This window comes from Mobula hypostoma, chromosome 6, assembly GCF_963921235.1.
Source record: "Mobula hypostoma chromosome 6, sMobHyp1.1, whole genome shotgun sequence".
In the NCBI taxonomy this organism is placed as follows: domain Eukaryota; kingdom Metazoa; phylum Chordata; class Chondrichthyes; order Myliobatiformes; family Myliobatidae; genus Mobula; species Mobula hypostoma.
The window spans coordinates 116,830,803-116,853,436 of NC_086102.1; the positions used below are offsets into that span (position 1 = coordinate 116,830,803).

The 22,634-nt window shown below is 45.3% G+C and overlaps 1 protein-coding gene across 2 annotated transcripts in view; it reads left to right on the forward strand.

Annotated features, from left to right (window-relative positions):
• The window catches only part of ical1 (islet cell autoantigen 1-like), a 137,663-nt gene that overhangs the window by 21,804 nt on the left and 93,225 nt on the right, over positions 1-22,634 (forward strand). For both annotated transcript variants that reach the window (XM_063051553.1, XM_063051552.1), the window contains exons 2-3: positions 9,045-9,086; positions 11,363-11,531. In XM_063051553.1, the coding sequence (XP_062907623.1) occupies positions 9,070-9,086; positions 11,363-11,531 (186 nt within the window). In that variant the 5' untranslated portion in view covers positions 9,045-9,069. The remainder of the gene's footprint in view (positions 1-9,044; positions 9,087-11,362; positions 11,532-22,634) is intronic.

Genomic DNA, 22,634 nt, shown 5'->3' on the forward strand with positions numbered 1-22,634 from the left:
TAGTGGGGCAGACGAGAGGCCTGGTGGTTTACTGTTCTGTTGAATAGTGGGGCAGACGAGGGACCTGGTGGTTTACTGTTCTATTGAATAGTGGGGCAGACGAGGGGCCTGGTGGTTTACTGTGGTGGTTTTACAGTTCCGTTGAATAGTGGGGCAGACGAGGGGCCTGGTGGTTTACTGTGGTGGTTTTACTTTTCCGTTGAATAGTGGGGCAGACGAGGGGCCTGGTGGTTTACTGTTCTATTGAAGAGTGGGGCAGACGAGGGGCCTGGTCGTTTACTGTTCTATTGAATAGTGGGGCAGACGAGAGGCCTGGTGATTTACTGTTCCGTTGAATAGTGGGGCAGACGAGGGGCCTGGTGGTTTACTGTTCCATTGAAGAGTGGGGCAGACGAGGGGCCTGGTGGTTTACTGTGGTGGTTTTACAGTTCCATTGAATAGTGGGGCAGATGAGGGGCCTGGTGGTTTACTGTTCTATTGAATAGTGGGGCAGACGAGGGGCCTGGTGGTTTACTGTGGTGGTTTTACAGTTCCGTTGAATAGTGGGGCAGACGAGGGGCCTGGTGGTTTACTGTTCTATTGAAGAGTGGGGCAGACGAGGGGCCTGGTGGTTTACTGTTCCGTTGAATAGTGGGGCAGACGAGGGACCTGGTGGTTTACCGTTCTATTGAATAGTGGGGCAGACGAGGGGCCTGGTGGTTTACTGTTCCGTTGAAGAGTGGGGCAGAGGAGGGGCCTGGTGGTTTACTGTTCCGTTGAATAGTGGGGCAGAGGAGGGGCCTGGTGGTTTACTGTTCCGTTGAAGAGTGGGGCAGACGAGGGGCCTGGTGGTTTACTGTTCCGTTGAATAGTGGGGCAGACGAGGGGCCTGGTGGTTTACTGTTCTATTGAAGAGTGGGGCAGACGAGGGGCCTGGTCGTTTACTGTTCTATTGAAGAGTGGGGCAGACGAGGGGCCTGGTGATTTACTGTTCCGTTGAATAGTGGGGCAGAGGAGGGGCCTGGTGGTTTACTGTTCCGTTGAATAGTGGGGCAGACGAGGGGCCTGGTGGTTTACTGTTCCGTTGAATAGTGGGGCAGACGAGGGGCCTGGTGGTTTACTGTTCCGTTGAATAGTGGGGCAGACGAGGGGCCTGGTGGTTTACTGTTCTATTGAAGAGTGGGGCAGACGAGGGGCCTGGTGGTTTACTGTTCTATTGAAGAGTGGGGCAGACGAGGGGCCTGGTGGTTTACTGTTCTATTGAAGAGTGGGGCAGACGAGGGGCCTGGTGGTTTACTGTTCTATTGAAGAGTGGGGCAGACGAGGGGCCTGGTGGTTTACTGTTCTAATTAAGAGTGGGGCAGACGAGGGGCCTGGTGATTTACTGTTCCGTTGAATAGTGGGGCAGAGGAGGGGCCTGGTGGTTTACTGTTCCGTTGAATAGTGGGGCAGAGGAGGGGCCTGGTGGTTTACTGTTCCGTTGAAGAGTGGGGCAGACGAGGGGCCTGGTGGTTTACTGTTCCGTTGAATAGTGGGGCAGACGAGGGGCCTGGTGGTTTACTGTTCTATTGAAGAGTGGGGCAGACGAGGGGCCTGGTGGTTTACTGTTCTATTGAAGAGTGGGGCAGACGAGGGGCCTGGTGGTTTACTGTTCTATTGAAGAGTGGGGCAGACGAGGGGCCTGGTGGTTTACTGTTCTATTGAAGAGTGGGGCAGACGAGAGGCCTGGTGGTTTACTGTTCCGTTGAATAGTGGGGCAGACGAGGGGCCTGGTGGTTTACTGTTCTGTTGAATAGTGGGGCAGACGAGAGGCCTGGTCGTTTACTGTTCTATTGAATAGTGGGGCAGACGAGGGGCCTGGTGGTTTACTGTTCTATTGAATAGTGGGGCAGACGAGGGGCCTGGTGGTTTACTGTGGTGGTTTACTGTTCTATTGAATAGTGGGGCAGACGAGGGGCCTGGTGGTTTACTGTTCTATTGAATAGTGGGGCAGACGAGGGGCCTGGTGGTTTACTGTTCCGTTGAATAGTGGGGCAGAGGAGGGGCCTGGCGGTTTACTGTTCTATTGAAGAGTGGGGCAGACGAGGGGCCTGGTGGTTTACTGTTCTATTGAATAGTGGGGCAGACGAGGAGCCTGGTGGGCTACTGCTCCTATTTGTTGTGTTCTTGTGAGTGATTTAGATCTATCATTGTATAACTTGGGATACTAGTTTGTTACTGTGTCATACAAGGTGGAAGCCATGTAGTTACAGATCTGTACTGGAGAGCACAGGTGTACAGTCCTGGTGGGGACCGGTCTGTCACCTTACAACATTGGGATACAATAATAGTGGGTGCAGATAAGAGACTGTTTAGCATGGAGGTAAATATAGTAGTGGGGACAGGTCTGTCACTGTATAACACCAAGGTACAGTACTAGTGGGGATGAGTGTCATTGTATAGCACTAGGGTACTGTACTGGCGGGGATGGGTCTTCTGCTGTATAAAACTGGAGTACCATGCTGGTGGGGTTGTGTCTGTCACTGTATAGCACTGGGGTACAGTACTGCTGGGGACGGGTCTGTTCCTATATAACAGTGGGGCACAGTACTGGGGGTGGGTCTGTCATTGTGTAACAGTGGGGCACAGTACTGGGGGTGGGTCTGTCATTGTGTAACAGTGGGGCACAGTACTGGGGGTGGGTCTGTCATTGTGTAACAGTGGGGCACAGTACTGCGGGTGGGTCTGTCATCGTGTAACAGTGGGGCACAGTACTGCGGGTGGGTCTGTCATCGTGTAACAGTGGGGCACAGTACTGGGGGTGGGTCTGTCATCGTGTAACAGTGGGGCACAGTACTGCGGGTGGGTCTGTCATCGTGTAACAGTGGGGCACAGTACTGCGGGTGGGTCTGTCATCGTGTAACAGTGGGGCACAGTACTGCGGGTGGGTCTGTCATCGTGTAACAGTGGGGCACAGTACTGCGGGTGGGTCTGTCATCGTGTAACAGTGGGGCACAGTACTGCGGGTGGGTCTGTCATCGTGTAACAGTGGGGCACAGTACTGGGGGTGGGTCTGTCATCGTGTAACAGTGGGGCACAGTACTGGGGGTGGGTCTGTCATCGTGTAACAGTGGGGCACAGTACTGGGGGTGGGTCTGTCATCGTGTAACAGTGGGGCACAGTACTGGGGGTGGGTCTGTCATCGTGTAACAGTGGGGCACAGTACTGGGGGTGGGTCTGTCATCGTGTAACAGTGGGGCACAGTACTGGGGGTGGGTCTGTCATCGTGTAACAGTGGGGCACAGTACTGGGGGTGGGTCTGTCATCGTGTAACAGTGGGGCACAGTACTGGGGGTGGGTCTGTCATCGTGTAACAGTGGGGCACAGTACTGCGGGTGGGTCTGTCACTGTGTAACAGTGGGGCACAGTACTGGGGGTGGGTCTGTCACTGTGTAACAGTGGGGCACAGTACTGGGGGTGGGTCTGTCATCGTGTAACAGTGGGGCACAGTACTGGGGGTGGGTCTGTCACTGTGTAACAGTGGGGCACAGTACTGGGGGTGGGTCTGTCATTGTGTAACAGTGGGGCACAGTACTGGGGGTGGGTCTGTCATCGTGTAACAGTGGGGCACAGTACTGGGGGTGGGTCTGTCACTGTGTAACAGTGGGGCACAGTACTGGGGGTGGGTCTGTCACTGTGTAACAGTGGGGCACAGTACTGGGGGTGGGTCTGTCATCGTGTAACAGTGGGGCACAGTACTGGGGGTGGGTCTGTCATCGTGTAACAGTGGGGCACAGTACTGGGGGTGGGTCTGTCACTGTGTAACAGTGGGGCACAGTACTGGGGGTGGGTCTGTCACTGTGTAACAGTGGGGCACAGTACTGGGGGTGGGTCTGTCATTGTGTAACAGTGGGGCACAGTACTGGTGAGGCCTGGTCAATCATTATATAACACTGGTATAGTACTGGTGGAGTGAGTCTCCCTCTGTGTAACAATAGTGTACAGAACTGATGGAGTGAGTCTCTTTAACACTGGAGTGTACTGCTGGTGGGGATGGGTCTGTTACTGTATAACACTGGTGTGCAGAACTGGTGGAGTGAGTCTCTCTCTCTCTGACTTTCATATAGAACTGGTGGAGTGAGTCTCCTTCTGTGTAACATTCATACAGAACTGGTGGAGTAAGTCTCTCTCTGTAACAATAGCATACGGAACTGGTGGAGTGAGTCTCTCTATAACACTGGGGTGCACTGCTGGTGGGGATGAGTCTGTTGCTGTATAACACTGGTGTACAGAACTGGCGGAGTGAGTCTCTGTCACACTCATACAGAACTGGTGGGGACAGGTTGATCACTCTTTAACACTAGAGTACAATGCTGGTGGGGATGGGTCTGTTGCTGTATAACACTGGTGTACAGAACTGGTGGGAACGGGTCTGTCATTACGCAAGTATGATGGACACTTTGAGGTTATGAACAGGAATGCTTAGAGTTAAATGTGGTTTTCACCCTGACCACAGCCTTTCATTTCTGTTACCCTTGAAATCTGATTGACCTTCTTTAGTAAGCCCTTTCAAATTTGATGATGTCGTAAACTGTTGTGAATTAAAATAACCATAAATCAATAAGTTTAAGTAATGTTATCAGCTGTCTTTCAGCTACTTAAATATTATCTGGTGTGTTGGAAAGAACAGTCTTCCAGCAAGTCTGTCAACATTTTAAAAAAAATGTTTAGGTGGGGCTCATATCCTTGAGCAAAAAAAAATCACACCTGAAAAGTGAAACCATTCATCTATTGGTTTAATCAGAAGAGATTCTACAGATGCTGGAAATCCAGAACAATACACACAAAATGCTGGCGAAACTCAGCAGGTCAGGCAGCATCTATGGAAAGGAATAAACAGTCAAGTCCCTTCATCGGGACTTGGAAGGAAGGGGGAAGAAGCCAGAATAAGAAGGTGGTGGGGTGAGGAAGGAGTACAGCAAGAAGGTGGAGGAGGAGGGGCTGAAATGAGAGGCTGGGAGGTGGTAGGTGGAAAGGGTAAAGGGCTGAAGAAGGAGGAATCTGATAAGAGAGGGGAGTGGACCATAGGAGTAAGGGAAGGAGAAGAGGCCCCAGGGAGAGGTATTAGGCAGGATGAGGAACTACAGAAGCTAAGTTCAGTCATTAGGTGACTGTCAGGAGAGGGAAAGGGAATATGAAGACATTGCAGAGTACCCATGTGGCCGTTCCCCTCAGTAACAAGTATACCACTTTGGATAGAGTGGACATGGAGACGATATTTCTTATAGTGGGGGAGTCTAGGAACAGAGGGTACAGTCTCAAAATATCAGTATGTCCATTTAGAACAGAGATGAGATAGGGGAAGTCCTTAATAAATACTTTACTTCAGTATTTTCCAGTGAGATGGACCTTGACATTTGTGACAACATTGTAAAGCAGGCTGATATGCTGGAACATGCTGACGTTAAGAAAAAGAATGTACTGGAACTTTTGAAAAACATTAGGATTGATAAGACACCAGGGCCACAGGGGATAATGGAAACCTCCGAAGGAGGATGATGAGCTTGTCCAAATCTAGACTTTTCAATCTGTACAAAAAGTGCCTTAGTTACTACAGGAAGCGAGGGAAGATTTCCTGTGCTGTTGGCAATGATCTTCGTGTCCTCACTGGATGCAGTAGTTGTACCAGATGATTGGGTGATGTGGCAAATGCTGTTCCTTTGTTCAAAAAGGGAGTAGGGATAACCCTGGGAATTATAGTCCAGTAAGTCTTATTTCAGTAATTAAGGGAGAAGATTCTTAGAGATGGGTTTTTATGAGCATTTGGAGAAGCATAGACTGATTAGGGATAGTCAGTATGGCTCTGAGATTGGCAGGATGTGCTGCACAAGGCTGATTGAATTCTTTGAGGAAAAAGCAAAATAAATTGATGAAGGTAGGGCAGTTCGTGTGTATATGGATTTTAGTAAGGCATTTCCCATGGTAGGGTCATTCTGAAGGCCAAGAGGGACAGCATCCAGGAAAACAGGGCTGACTGGATTCAGGATTGGCTTATCCACAGAAGGCAGATGGTGATGAGTATTTTACTTAAAGGTCGATGACCACTGGTGTTCCTCAGCAATCTGTTCTGGGGCCCATGCTATTTTTTAGTAAATGATTTGGATGAGGAAATGAAAGGGTGGGTTAGTAAGTTTGCAGACAACACGAAAGTTGGTGGAGCTGTGGATAGTGTAAACCAGCGGTCCCCAACCACCAGGCCGTGGACCGGTACCGGGCCGTAAAGCATGCGCTACCGGGCCGCGAGGAAACGATATGATCTGGCAATATGAAACAATATGAGTCAGCTGCACCTTTCCTCATTCCCTGTCACGCACTGTTGAGCTTGAACGCACGCGAGGTCATTACCCGCGCGTCATCCATGTCAGCGCGGGAAGATAATCAACTCCTTGAACTTACAAGTGAAGGCGGGCTGAAAAGTGTGTTTGACATAACATCTCTGCCGGCATTCTGGATCAAAGTCAAGGCTAAATATCCTGAGATAGACAGGAAAGCACTGAAAGCGCTGCTTCCATTTCCAACATATCTCTGCAATGAATACAAAGAAAACCAAATTGCGGAATAAACTGGACATAAGGAACTCCCGTCGAGTATCGTTGTCTCCCATCACCCCTCGATAGGACCGTGTTGTTGCAGGGAAACAAGCCCAGGGCTCCCACTGATTCAGCGATATTGGTGTGTTGCAATGATTTTATATGTTCATACGGGGAAAATATGCGCTGTGTGTTTAATATCCAAACTTTACTTAAAATGTTATGATGCGATTGACTTACTTATATAACCATATAACAATTACAGCACAGAAACAGGCCATCTCTGCCCTTCTAGTCCGTGCCGAACACTACTCTCACCCAGTCCCACCGACCTGCACTCAGCCCATAACCCTCCATTCCTTTCCTGTCCATATACCTATCCAATTTTTCTTTAAATGATAATACCGAACCTGCCTCTACCACTTCTACTGGAAGTTTGTTCAACACTTACTTCAAGCTCCCCTGTCCTCCCCTGATAACTAACTTATTGCTATATTCATGCGAGGAAAATATGCGCCGTGTGTTTAATATTAAATTCGTTAGATAAACCCTTTTAGAAATGAAATTGAATGTATTGGCCACTTATCACCTATACTATATTCCGGTTGTGATTAACCCCACCCCCCCGAACAGAATCGCTGAAAATGATTTGTAGAAAAAATCGGCACGTACATGCATGCGCAAATCACGCATGCGCACTGGTGCCCACGCAAGGCCTCATGGTCATTGTAGTCTCGTGGGGTAAACAACGTATTTGACTGCCACTCTTGTCCTACCCCCCTCCCCCACCCCCCGGTCAGCCGGTCGGCAAGAATATTGTCAATATGAAACCGATCCGCAGTGCAAAAAAGGTTGGGGACCCCTGGTGTAAACAGTTGTTGTAGGTTACAATGGGACATTGATGGGTTAAGTAGCAGATGGAGTTCAATTGAGAAAAGTGTTAAGTGATTCACTTTGGAAGGTCAAAATTGGAAGCAGAGTACGGGGTTAATAATAGAATTCTTAGCAGTGTGATGGAGCAGAAGGATCTTGGGTCCATATCCATAGATCCCTCAGTGTTGCCATACAAGTTAATAGGGTGGTTAAGAGGGCATATGACATGTTGGCCTTCATTAGTTGGGGTATTAAGTTCAAGAACTGTGAGGTAATGTTGAAGCTCTATAAAGCCCTGGTTAGACCACACTTGGAATTTTGTGTCCAGTTCTAGTGCCTCATTACAGGAAGGATGTGGAAGCTTCAGAGAGGGTGCAGAGGAGATTTACCAGGACACTGCCTGGATAGGAGAGCATGTCTTATGACAAGAGGTTGAGTGAGCTAGGCTTTTGTCTCTGGAGTGAAGGAGAATGAGAGTTGATTTGAAAGCGGTGTACAAGATGGTAAGAGCCATAGATCAAGTGGACAGCCAGAGACTTTTCTCCCCCAGAGCTGAAACAGCATAATTTGAAGGTCGTAAACACGAGGAAATCTGCAGATGCTGGAATTTCAAGCAACACACATGAAAGTTGCTGGTGAACTCAGCAGGCCAGGCAGCATCTCTAGGAAGAGGTACAGTCGATGTTTCAGGCCGAGACCCTTCATCAGGACTAACTGAAAGAAGAGCTAGTCAGAGATTTCAAATTTCTTACCAAGACTGTCTCTCCGCTATTCCCCACTCTGACTTTTTAGATCTTCTCATCTGCCTATTACTTCTCCCTGGGTTCCTTCCACCTTCCCTTTCTCCTATGATTCACTCTCCTCTCTTATCAGATTCCTCCTTCTCCAACCTTTCCACCCACCTGGCTTCACCAATCACTTTCCAGCTAGCCTCCTCTTGCTCCCCCCACCTTTTCATTCTGGCAAATTCCCCTTCTCAGTCCTAAAGAAGGGTCTTGGCCCAAAACGTTGACTATCTGTTCGTTTCCATAGATGCTACCTGACCTGCTGAGTTCCTCCAGCATTTTGTGTGTGTTGTTTTGTATTTCCAGCATCTGCAGACTCTCTCGAGTTGATAGATAATTTCTTATTGATATTGTTCACTTCTTAGAAACTTTGTACGTGATTGTACTAAAATCCTAGTGACAAATTATTTATTCTTTCTGTGCAAGATGGCAATCATGCTTCACAAGAAGTACTTGACTGTGACTTAGTTTGGGGCTGCATGCAGGTATGAAAGGGACTGGATAAGTAAATTATTGTTTCTAAACCAGCATGGATAACTTCACTCATCGCAACACTGAACTGATTCCATGACCTATGGACTCACTTTCAAGGATTCTACAACTCGTGCTCTCAGTATTTGCACAGTTTGTCTTCTTTTGAACATTAGTTATTTGTCAGTCTTTGTAGTTTTTTTTACTGACTATTGTATTTCTTTGTTCTATTGTGAATTTCTGAAAGAAAATGAATCTCAGGTAGTGTATGATGATATATATGTACTTTAATAATAAAGTTACTTTGAAACTACTTCATTAAAATTGAAAATCCTGAAACTTGCATCTTTGTTGATTCTCTGTTCAGGTTGCTCACAGCAGAAACACCAAACATGGATCGTTATTCGGGGTAAGTTTCCATCAGTGCAACAGGAATAACATGGGGGGGAGGGGCCCAGTGTATGCAATCTTGTTGACTAACCGTGACAATGCTATATTCCAATTTGAAATTAGGTTGCAAGGGCAGATTTAGTTTCTATTCCTGATAAGTAATAGCATCCAAAGCTCACTGACACTTGGGGGTACTGAGTAGGCTTGGCTTCTACTTGCTGTCCCCTTCACAGCTACCTAGTGGAGATAGGGAAGATGAATGGGCCTGAATCTTGTCATTATTCATTCATGTTGGGAAAGAGTGCAGAGAAGAATGTACAAGGAGATTGGAAAGCTGGGACTTCAAGGACTGAGTTATGGAGAGAGACTGAGCAGATTGGGGCTTTTTCCTCATTGCAGCATAGGAGAATGAGGGAGGATCTTATAGAAGGGTATACAGTTTGGGTGGCATAGAGCGTAGCAGTTAGCATAACACTTTACAGCACCAGCAACTCGGGTTCAATTCCTGCCACTCTCTGTAAGGAGTTTGTACGTTCTTCCCGTGACCGTGTGAGTTTTTCCCGGGGCTCCAGTTTTCTCCCACATTACAGAGATGTACGGGTTAGTAGGTTAGTTGGTCACATGGGTGTCATTGGGCAGCGTGAGCTCGTTGGGCCAGAAGGGCCAGTTACCGTGCTGTAAATCCAACTAAGTAAATAAATGAAGGGCTGAAATAGGGTGAAAGTTCAGTCTTTTTCCCAGGGTTGGGGAATCAAGAACCAGAGGGCATAGGTTTAAGATGAGAGGGGAGAGATTTGGTAACCTGAGGGGCAACTTCTCCCATACAGAGGATGGTTAGTTATATGAAATGAACTGCCAGAGGAAGTGGTAGAGGTGGGTTCATGAACAACATTTGAAGGTACTTTGGCATGTGTGTGAATAGGAAAGGCTTAAAGGGATATGGGCCAAACATGGGCAAATGGATGATCTTAGATGGGAATCTTGGTCAGCATGGACCAGTTGGGCTAAAGGGCCTGTTTCTCTGTTGTATAACTGTATGATCCTATAACCACCCTACAATTCTTGTTGTGACCAAGTACTATCTCCACGAGGATATAGCAGTAGCCATTTATGTCAATGTTGAAATGCACAGCATTTTGTGGATAGATGAATACAATTTCAAGTACATTTTCTACTCATGTTTATACTCCTATCTACAATAATCTCAGTTCATCAGCTGTGTCCTTCAGGACTTGGCCAGCTCAGTCTGTAGTGTTACTGCTGAGAGATTCTAGAATAAATGATAAAACTTCCCCCCCCCCCCGCCAACTCTAAGCATGTTCTGTGTCCTTGTTTCCTTCAATGGAGTGTTAATTCATTAACTGAGGGAGGAGGAGGGTGGTAACCAGAAAGGATTTCCTTACCCCAGTTTGAACTGAAGCTGGAGGGTCTGATGAGTTTAGAGGCAATGTTGAGGACTCCATGAACAGGCCCTTCAGACCACCATGTCTGTGCCAAACATGATGGCAAATTAAACCCAATCACTTCTGACTGTACATGGTCCATATCTCTCCATTCCCCACATATTGAACGTGTCTATCTAACTGTCTCTTAAACACCAATGTCAAATCTGCTTCCATCACTACCCTGGCAACTACTATTCTCTGTCTTAAAAAAAACTTGGCCCACACATCTTCTTTAAATTTTCTCCCTCTTCGCTTAAATGCTTGTCCATCAAACCAGGAGCAGAATTAGGCCATTCGGCCCATGGAATCTTCTCCGCAGTTCCATCAAGGCAGATTCATTATCTCTGTGAAATCCATTCTCCTGCCTTTTCCCTGTGACCTTTGATACCCTACTAATCAAGAACCTATCAATCTTTGCTTTGCATATACCTAATGACATGGCCTTCACAGCCATCCGCAGCAATGAATTCCACAGATTCACCACCCTCTGGCTAATAAGTTCCTCCCCATCTCTGTTCGAAAGAATGTCATGTAGATGGTGAGGAACCTAAATAGTTTTAAATTGAAATCCCTGAATTAATCTGTTCTGGGAACTGTATCAAATAGATAAGTGACAGCTGATTTTTCCAGACACTGGTTGGAATACTGCAGCTGGACAAGTTTCCAGCATATGTATACATATGCAGAGATAGAAAGATAATTTAGATGGTGCTGACTCCAGAGTTTGTTTGTTGTGCAACTGTCCAGAGAGTGTGAAAATGAAGTAGGACACAGAGAGATATCTTGGGGCCAGCATGTGTTTTTACTTAGTTTGTCACTTAGTGAGGACTCTGGCTGTTATTTTCACCAGGCATTCCGGAGAGATGTTTAACCGGTATGTTCTCGAGAATGACAAGTCGGTGGTGAGTCAGATGCAGAAGAAGTACTGGAAGACAAAGCAGGCGCTCATCAAAGCAACGGGAAAGAAAGAAGATGAGCATCTGGTGGCTTCGGACGCAGATTTAGATGCGAAACTAGAGGTAGGTGGCCAAACCTGACCACCCTCATCCTTGGATCTGAGTAAAACGTAATTGCATGATGTGTAATTTCCATAATGTGAATGGTGTGGGTATTCTTAAGAATGCTAGGGTGAACAAAAATTAATTTCATGTTTATCACTAGTAGGAAAAATGTTGTGATAAAGAATGCAAACAAAATGTATTGCATTTTAGTATTTTGTAAAGATTTAATGGTACCATTATGTTCACAAAGCCTAGAGACAATACTGATCTGATTGTGTTGTATCAACAATGACTGTAGACTGTGTTGAAAGACACAGTAAATGCTGCTCTGTACTGAATGAAAAGAAGCTGTTGGAGGTGTCCATAAGACCATAAATCATAGCATAATTAGGCCACTCCGTCCATCGAGTTTGCTCTGCCATCCATCATGGCTGATTTATTATCCCTGTCAACCCTATTTTCCTGCCTCCTCCCTGTAATGGAGTAAGGCATTAATTTAGATTTGCAGTGTTATACAGCACAGAAACAGGCCCTTTGGTCTAACTTCTTCAAACTGACTATGATACCCATTTAAGCTACAGCAGATCCATTTGCCTGCATTAGGCTCACGTGTCTGTTTTAAGCAGCAGCCAGTTGGAGATCTGAAGTGTGAGAAGGCATAGCTCACTCAGATTCACAGAATTAATCCATAAGGCATCGACTTGCGCAGTTTGGTGTTTTGAGCAGCGGCCAATCAGCGATTGGGATTGATTGGCAAGAACAAATTAAAATAAGGCAGAGGCAAGCAGAATGGACAGTGAGGATTTTGGGACTCTAGCTCTCCTAGACTTCAGCGAGGAGAGGCTTTTTCAGAGAAAGCGAAAAGCTTTTTTTTCGCACAGTTTATTTCTTGTTCTTCTTTAGATTTGCACAGTTAGAACAGTAGGGATGCCAGGCATGATAGTTGAATGCTCCTCTAGCGGGATGTGGGAAGGCAGAGAGACCTCCAGTGTCTCTGACGACTACACCTGCGAGAAGTGCATCCAGCTGCAGCTTCTAACACTGTTTTAAGGAGTTGGAGCAAGAATTGGATGAACTCTGGATCATTTGGGAGGCTGAGTGGGTGATAGATAGGACATACAGAGGGGTAGTTCCACCCAGGGTACAGGACACAAGAAAATGGGTGACAGGAAGGAGAAAGGAGTTAAACGGCCAGTGCAGAGTACCCTTGTAGCCATCCCCCTCAACAAGAGATATACCACTTTGGATGCTGTTTTGGCGGGGGGGGGGGGGGCGGGAGATGTCCTATCAGATGACAGTCATGGTGCTCCTGAGTCTGACTCTGTGACTCAGAGGAAAGGGGGAGAAGAGGCAAAACTGTGGGGATAGGGCATCCGTTAGTTAGGAACAGAAAGTAGGTCCTGTGGACAAGAACAGGATTCCCAAATGATATTTTGCTTCCCAGGTGCCAGGGGTCCAGGACATCTCAGACAGAGTCCTCAACATTCTGAATTGGGAGGGTGAGCAGCCAGAGGTTGTGGTCCATGTAGGTACCAGTGACATAGGTAGAAAGAATGACGAGGTTCTGCAAAGTGAGTTCAGGGAGTTGGGTGCCAAATTAAAGGACAGGACCTCTAGAGTTGTCATTTCAGGATTGCTACCCGTGCCATGTGCTTGTGAGGCCAAAAACAGGAAGATTGTACAATTTAACACGTGGCCATGGAGTTGGTGTAGGAGGCAGGGCTTGAAATTTTTGGATCATTGGACTCTCTACCAGGGAAGATGGGACCTGTACTGAAGAGACCTCAAACAAAGATGGGAATCAAAAGGTTGAGCATGGTGTGACTAATGTTCCGAGCTGCATATATTTCAATGCAAGAAGTATTATAGGAAAGGCAGATGAGCTCAGGGCATGGATCACCACCTGGAATTATAATATTGTAACCGTTAGTGAGACTTGATTGCAGGAGGGGCAGGACTGGCAACTCAATATTCTGGGTTCCATTGTTTTAGACGCGACAGGGTGAGAGGGATTAAAGGAGGAGGGGTGGCGATATTAATTAGACTAATCAGTGAAGATGTCATGGTGGTGCTCAGTCAGGACAGACTACAGAACTTGAGGCATTACAGGTGGAACAGAGGAATAAGAAAGGTATGACCACTTTAATGGTGCTGTATTACAGATTACCCAACAGTCTGCGGAATTTAAAGGAATAAATTTGTAGAGACTGTTGCAAAAAACATGAGATTGATATTGCAGGTGAATTTTAACTTTCCACATCTTGACTGGGATTCCCATACTGTAAAAGGACTAGATGGGATAGAGTTTGTAAAATGTGTTCAGGAAAGTTTCCTTAATCAGTGCATAGAAGTCTCAATGAGGGAATGATACAGGGCAGGTGGCAGAAGTTTATGTGGGGGAACACTTTACATCTAGTGATCATAATGTTATTAGTTTCAAAGTAAATATGGAAAAAAAAATAGGTCAGGTCCTTGGGTTTTGATTCTAAATTGGTAAAAGTCCAAATTTGATGGTATCAGAAAGGATAAGGCAAGCTTGGATTGGGACAAGCCATTTTTTGACAAAGGGTGTATTTGGAGAGTGGAAGGCCTTCAAAAGTAAAGTTTTGAGAGTACAAAGCTTATGTGTGCCTGTCAGAATACGATGTAAATATAACAGTGTTATAGGAATCACCCGTTGTAATAAGTGAGACACAGAGAATCTGTATTTACCAATAAGTAACTTTTATTGTCTCAACTAAAAGGCACATGGATTCACAAACTAACTACCTGTGTGCACCCCACCAGAAGCCCTGACCCTCCATGAACAGTCAATGAAGAGAAAAGGAGTCTACACTGGCCAGGTCTTCCTCGAGGACCTGTGGGGTCCTCCTTATCGGTGATGGTTGGTCTCCAGTTGCTGGAGAGTTGGAGCTCCTGACTCTTGACCACAGTTATAGTATTTATTTACTCCACTTTCGGTTCTCCCTGTTCCATTTCCTCTGCCCTTCCTTGCCCCTTGATAGCATGGCAGGGAGGCTCTCGGGGTGGGTCCTCTGCCCTCATTTCTCCAGGCAGTTGTCTGACTTTTAATAGACATCACCTTCCCATTAGAGGGCTTAGTTGGTCTTTGTATCTTCTTTTCCTAAGCTCTACTCATTTTCCTCGGTACCCATGCCTCAGTATGTGTAGGTTCAGAAGGATCCAACATTTCTAGTGACTTTTTAGATTCATCCGTACAGTGAGACACCAGTGTCCTCAACCACCTACTTGAGGTGTTTGATCCTAAATGGTCCTGATTGGATGCTGTTCCATACACCCCTTGGAACATCATCCGTAAATGGGATGCAAATGCAGTGGGATGTTCCTCTCTCCTCTGATAACGTTTGGCTAGTGCATTTACATGGTCCGTCCCGTCTGTTAACACCTATAGCAGTCAATACTGTGTTCTTTAATTCCTCACTTCTTCCCCAACCACGTCATTGTATATCTGGCAAAGCTGAGTGTATATTTCGGTGAAAACACATTATACTCAATTTCTTTTCCTCGGAATCATCTAGGCCATGTATTACTCTCTGATGACTAGTTGCATGGAAACGTTCTCAAGGATGGTCTCCGAGCACTTATGTCCCAATATCTCGAAGCTGCTGTACCCCAAACAGTGTGGTGAATGTTATATTCTGATTTTGATTTCCTCCCCCTGGCTCCACCCTCTCTGATAGCACCAGCTCCTGTGGTAGGGTGTTGGTGGGAGTTCCTCAGGAAATGGTGCTCCGTAATTATCATAACTGTATCTAGTAGCTTCATCTGCTAAATCATGCCAATCAATATCTCCATATTCACCTTCCTCCCCTTTTTCAGATCCAAAAGCACATATTATTCCTTGCTGTGCAGCAACTTGGTCCTTTAGCTTTTGAATCTGTTTTAAAACACTTTGCACGATCCCAGTGTTACTCTTCCTTTACTGTGCTGATTTCTGAATCACATTCACAGCCGTCTTTAAATCACTGCACTGTTTCCTTAATCCTTCCACTTCATCTTTCAATAGTTTGGCTGCTTCCTCTTACTTACTTTTCTGTTTTAGTAATTTCTCACACTTCAACTGAAACTGGTTCATATGAATCAAGTCCATACCTCTCTGACCCTGTGAATCAGTAACCCTTTATCCAAAGGTTTCTACCTCGTTTTGGAGTCTTTTGTGTTCTCCTTCTAACCTCTCTCACTCAGCGAAGGGTCTTGGCCGGAAACGTGGACTGTACCTACTCCTATAGATGCTGCCTGGCCTGCTGTGTTCACCAGCATTTTTTGTGTGTGTCACTCGGCTTTTGCTTTATGCCAACATTTATTTTCTGTATCTAATGTATGCCATTCTGCCTTGGCATTCTGTCGTAATTCCATGAAATCCTAATTATGTAGACAACTGCTACTGGTGTTTGTAATTGTTTAAACTTCTTGCCTGACAGTTTCCCTTAGGCGATTTTTCCAAAGGGTATTGCCAGCAGTTTTCCCTTCACAGCCAGAGTGACCGGCAAACTCCTCATATTGCGCCCACTTCCCCAACACGTATTTCTGTAGGCACCCCCTCCAATTAAAACAATACGAGTCCTTCGGATGTGCAGTATTTCCCGAATTCTTCATCAGAATCAGAATCAGGTTTATTATCACCAGTATATGTCGTGAAATTTGTTAACTTAACATTGTTAACATCCTGGGTCAGTAACCATTAACTACCTAGCCCCAGATCTCTCTCTGCCTTACCCACGTGGTCTGACTAGAGTCTCCTGCTGAACGAAGAGATTTACCCTTGAGCCCCCGACATTCTGTTATGGGAATCAGCCCTTGTAATAACTGAGGCATAGAGAATCTGTATTTACTGATAAGTAACTTTTACTTTCTCAACTAAAAAACACATGGGTTCACAAATTAACTACCTGTGTGCACCCCACTGGAATCCCTGACCCTACATGAACAGTCAATGAAGAGAAAAGGTAGTACCTGGGAAAGGAGTCTACACTGGCTAGGTGTTCCTCGTGGTCCTGATCGCCACATCTCCATGAAGTCCTCCTTATTGGTGATGGTTGGTCTCTAGTTACTGGAGAGTTATCGCCCCTGTGTATTTGGAGCTCCTGATTTTTGTATTGTTCCTCATCAGTTGAACTGGTGAATCTCCATCTCGTTGGGCTCAAGGTCACCTGACCTACCTGGGTCACCTTGTTGCTGATTCTTGTCCAGGGCTACAACCAACATTGTTTCATGGGTCTGCCCACCCCAACCTTGTGTATTTTGTCTTTCAACTTGACTGGTCCAAACCAGTTAAATGAGGCAACCCAGTCTTACCGAGATTACAGATTGCTTCTTTGGTAGGTCTGGCATTTTACATAATAAATAGCTACTCATCTGAGAACGGTCTCAGGTTTAGCAGATCATTACCTGAAGCTCCTTGTGTCCACATTCAATTGCTGTCATTAGGTTACTCAGAGCAAGAATTGGCTCAGAGTCCACAAAATGGGGGCAAACAAAGACATTTGGTTTGAGTGCTTCCCCTGTTCTTGATTCATCAAATCCACAAATTGTAGACTGTAGTTTTTTCTGGCCAACAACAGGTTTAGGGAACCTTGGTTTTCAAGAGATATTGAGGCACTAGTAAAGAAAAAGAAGGTGTATAGCAGGTAGGAACAAATGAGTTACCTATGGAGTATAAGAAATGCAGGGTCTGCTGGCAGTGTGGCGGCATAGATGTTTACAGGGGGGACAAATTGGTTGTCTTGCATCGTGAGTCACAAGAACATAAGTCTACCTGGCTTCTGCCCAGTAGGCTTTGAAGCTTATTGACGATGGTGTTTTTGATCATGAAGCCCACCCCTGAGAATCTGTTCTTGTTGATGCTTCTGCCTGAGCAGAAGAGAGTGTAGCCTGCACTATGCTCTATCAAAGATCCTTGATCTGCAAAACATACTTCACTTATAGCAGTGATGTCAATGTCCAGCGGAACTAGTTATCATGCCATAAGCGCTAAGCGTCTTTGGGGTCAGTCACCTTCTGTAGAGTCCTGCATTGTGCGTATGTTCCAGCATGCGATTTTGAGATGTGTTGACTTCATTGTTTTATTTTCCATTTTCTTACCGTGAGATTCCTATTGGCCGTGGCAAACCAACCAGGTGGAGGTGAGGCAAGCTTTTTTTGGACCACCTTTTCTAGGTCCATCTCCATCCGGAGCAAATGGTGCTATCCCTGAAGAGGGCTGCTTGGTCACTCAGAGGGCTGAGGAACACTGCTGTGGCCTCAGGTCAACAGTCAGATGACCCATGGGTCTGAGCTGTCTACGTGCAGAGTTGAGACCGCGACTTCCAGCATCATCTAACACCTGTAGTTTCGCTCCATCTCCATCACTGTAGGACTTTTCTTTCCACTCTTTAAGCTGAGGGATGTTCTACAATGACACAGTGAGCTGTGACGACTGCAGCGACTGCAAGGCTGTAAGTTGAGTATCGGGAGTTTTCCTCCTCCTAGACAGGTGAGGTACCGAAGAATCGGAGGATAGCTAACTTTGTTCCACTGTTCAAGAAAGGCTCAAAAAATAAACAGGAAATTATAGGCCGGTGAGCTTGACATCAATAATGGGAGAGTTATTGCAAAGTATTTGGACAGACAGGGACTGATTAGTCGTAGTCAACATGGCTTTATGCATGGTAGGTCGTATCTAACCAATTCGAGGAAGTTATGAGGAAAGTTGATGAAGGCAAGGCAGTGGATGTTGTCTACATGGTCCTTAGCAAGACATTTGACAAGGTCCTGCATGGGAGGTTGGTCAAGAAGGTTCATCTGCTCGGCATTCAAGATGAGGTGTGTAGTATATTGAATTAGACACTGGCTTTGCAGGAGAAGCCAGAGAGTGTAAGTAGATGGTTGCCTCTCTCACTGGAGGCCTGTAACCAGTGGAGTACTGCAGGGATTGGTGCTGGGTCCAATGTTCTTTATCATCCGGATCACTGATATAGATGACAATGTGGTTAACTGGATAGCAAATTTGCGATGACACCAAGATTGGGGAGTGGTGGGTAGGGAGCAAGCAAGACTATCAGAGCTTGCAGCGGGATCTGGATGAGCTGGAAAAATGTGCTGAAAAGTGCCAAGTGGAATTTAATGCAGAAAAGTGCGAGGTGTTGCACTTCGGTAGGACCAACCTGGGTAGGTCTTATACAGTGAATGGTACAGCACTTAGTGCTGTAGAGCAAAGGGATTTGGTAATGCATGTCCATAATTCATTGAAAGTGAAATACAGGTATATAGTTTTGTAAGGATAGCTTTTGGCACATTTGCCTTCATAAAACGAAGTACTGAGTACAGGAGATGGGATTTTATGTTAAGTTGCATAACGCATTGGAGAGGCCAAGTTTGGAGTATTGTTTTGGTCACTTACCTACAGGAAAGGTGTAAATAGGTTGCAGGAGTACTGAGAATGTTTTTAAGGATGTTGCTGGGACTGGAGGACCTGAGTTATAAGGAAAGATTGAATATGTTAGGACTTTATTCCTTGGAATGTAGAAGATTGAGGGGAGATTTGATAGAGGTATACAAAATTATGAGGGGTACAGATAGAGTAAATGCAAGTTGGCTTTTTCCACTGAGGTTGGGTGGGATTACATCTCGAGGTTGGGTGGGATTACATCTCGAGGTCATTGGTTAAGGGTGAGAGATGAAAAGTGTAGGGGGAACGTGAGCAGAAACCTTTTTACTTGGGGTCAATGTGGAATGAGCTGTTAGTACAACTGGTGCATACAAGCTCTATTTCAATGTTTCAGAGAAGTTTGGATAGGTATGTGGACTTTAGGGGTATGGGGGGCTATGGTCCCAGTGCCGGTTGATGGGAATAGGCCATTTAGATGGTTTGGACTAGATGGACCAAAGAGCCTGTTTCTGTGCTGTACTTTTCGATGACTCCATGACTCTGTCTCTAAACCTCTCCACGTATGTCCGTTTGCCTTTTTAAGTCTTTCAATTGTAGCTACCTCTAGCACAAGCCTTGGCAGCTCATTCCAAAGTCCATGTAGACAATGTCTACTGCCCTGTCCTTGTTAATCCTGCATGTCATCTCTTCAAAGAATTCCCACACACAAAACCATGCTGACTATCCCTTGCTTTCCAAATGCAGATAGATCCTGTCTCTCACAGTCCTCTGTAGTAACTTGCCCATCTCTAATGTTAGGCTCACTGGCCCGTAGTTCCCTGGCTTATCCTAGTGACCTTTCTTAAATAAAGGCACATTACTAACTGTGTTCTAGTTTTCGGTACCTGACCCATAGCTAACAAAGCTACAAATGTCTTTTAATTTTTGCTCTGCCTTGGAATACCTTTCATAAACAAATCAAAATCTGTCTATAAGGGTCTTACATGGAGTTCCAGCTGATGGGATGTTTTTCAATCTCTCTATCCACTTCATGAGCAGAATTCAGTTGCAAGAAAAATAATAACTTGCATTTCTGTTGAACTTTGCAAACCTCCGAACTTTAGTGAGGATGCTGTCTTGCAGGCTTTCTTTCTTTCTTTCTTTTTAAATCTTTTTATTGAGTAAGTATACAAAAAAGGTAAGCCATATAAACATTAATACAATGTTAAAGTATAATAAAATTCCAAAAGGTAACAATACCAAAAAGAAAATACTACAAACAATGTAATTTAAGCATAAGAAACCAAGATAACATAATAGTATACTAGATTTTATATATATCAATGGAAAAAAAGAAAAAAAAACCCCCAAAAAAAACCCACCGTGCAACTAACTAAAAGCAAAGCAAAGCAATGGGCTAACTTGAAACCAAACAGAGTTAAACTTAAAATCACGTCCTCAATCCCGACCTCCATTAACAGGCTTTCATAGATAACATTGTTATAATATGTTTTCTGTGGGCACAAGCCAGATTGAGTTAATATTGCAGGAAATATGGTTGAGCAGTTAATAAAGAACAAACTTAATTTTCAAACTCTTGAAATGTTTTAATGCTGATAGCCTTGAAAGAGGTTCAGTGACTTAATTAATACAAAACATGTCATTTGGCCCAACACATTGATGCCTGCTAGGGGGCTTTCCGGTTCTTATTGCATTTACCTGCATTTGGTCCATATCTCTCCAAAAACTTTCCTGTCTATGAACCTGTCTAAATGTAATCGTGCCTATCTCTACCACTTCCTCTGGCAGCTCACTCCATACACCCAACACCTTTTATGTTAAAACTTTCCTTCACAGATCCTTCTTGAATCTGTCCTCTCTCACAATTCTTAGAAAGAAGTGTCACAGGATCAGAAGATGTAGAATTCTTGTGGGTAGAGTTTAGAAACTGCAAGGGTAAAAAGACTCCGTTCGGAGTTATATACAGGCCTCCGAACAGTGGCCAGGATGTGGATATAAATTAGAACAGGAGCTTGTCAAATGGGCAATGTTACAATAGTCATAGGGGATTTCAATATGCAGGTAGATTGGGAAAATCAGGTTGGTGCTGGATCCCAAGAGTGAGAATTTGTAGAATGCCCACAAGATGACTTTTTAGAGCAGCTTATGGTTAAGTCCAACAGGAGATCAGCTATCCTGGATTGGGTGTTGTTCAAAATCAATGGTTCTATTTATTATCAGAGAATGTATACAGTATACAACCTGAAGTGCTTAGTCTTTGCAGAACCCCAAAAGACTGAATGACAGAAAAATGTTAGAACCCCAAAGCCCTCCTCCTTCCTCCCTTGTGCAAGCAGCAGCAAAACATCAACGTCCCCTCCCCCACCCATTTCAGCACCCCCACCAACCAAGAAATGGCAAAGCATCCAAAGAGAGACCATGAACAGCAGTCTCAACAAAAACTTTTTTTTTTACCTGACAGTTCAACATGTCAGAGGCTCTCTCTCTCACTAACCAGGGTCAGAGAGATGTCACCCATTTCACAGCAAAAGGGGAAACTAACAGTCACTGTCTGCTGTGTTGCTTTTTATTCTGAGATTCTCCAACTTGAGAATCGACAGCAAACTTTCCCCAACATTGTGTGTGGGTGTGTGAGAGAGAGAGAGAAAGAGAGAGATTGAAACTATTGGACTACAGAGACATCTGTCCACACATCCACTGCAGCAAAATTCTGATGTTCCTCCTCCCACAACGCCTCAGTTGGCAACACCGGCCTGGAATCTGTCATGCACAGGGCCACACAGGGCTGCACCCTGGAGAAGGTCGGGAAAAGGCTGGCTGGTGAGCTCCAGGAGTGGGAACTCATCTGCCATTTAAAACAAAAACGCAGTTTGAGTTCCGTTGCAGATCAGGGACCTCGACAGAACCCCAGCCACCTTGAAAAGAAAAAAAAAGATACATTAAAGAGAGGAATTTAAGCTGTTTCCACAGATGAGCTCGAAGAGGCTCCATTGGTGCCATTTTAACTGTGCTTAACTTCCTGCTTATTGAAACTTTCTGCACCCTCTCTAGCTTAATTACATCCTTCCTATAGTATTGCAAAAAGAATGGCTCACAGTACACAGGTGCAGTCCAAGTCCCCATCTCCTGTGGCTCCACACACACACGACCTCAACGATTCTTAAGGAGACCTATTTTCTCCCTTGTTATCCTTCTCTTAATATACTAATGAAATCTCTTAGGATTCTTCAGCCTCACAGAAAACACCGGAGAAACACTGGATCAAGCAGCATCTTTGGAGGGAAATGGGCATTCTGAGTTTTGGGTTGAGTCTTTCATCTGGACTGAGATGAAGTTTTTCTTAGGATCCTCCTTTATCTTCCAAAGATATCTTGTTCCTTACTTTTTGCCATCCTGATTTCCTTCATCCCTTATACTCCCCAAGGGATTCTCTTGATCCCAGCTGCCTATACCTGATATTTTTCCTGACCAGAGCTTCAGTAAGCCTTGTTAGCCTTGCAGAAGGACTGACATTAGGAAAATGGGAAAAGAAGTGGCAGATGGAATACAGTGTAGGAATGTGTATTGTCATGTACTTTGGTGGAAGAAATGAAGGCATAGACTATTCTCCAAACATGGAGAAAAATTCAGAAATCAGAGGTGCAAGGGAAGTTGGGAGCCCCTGTGCAGGATTCCCTAAAGGTTAACTTTGAGGTTGGGTCAGTGGTAAGGTATGCAAATGCAATGTTAGCATT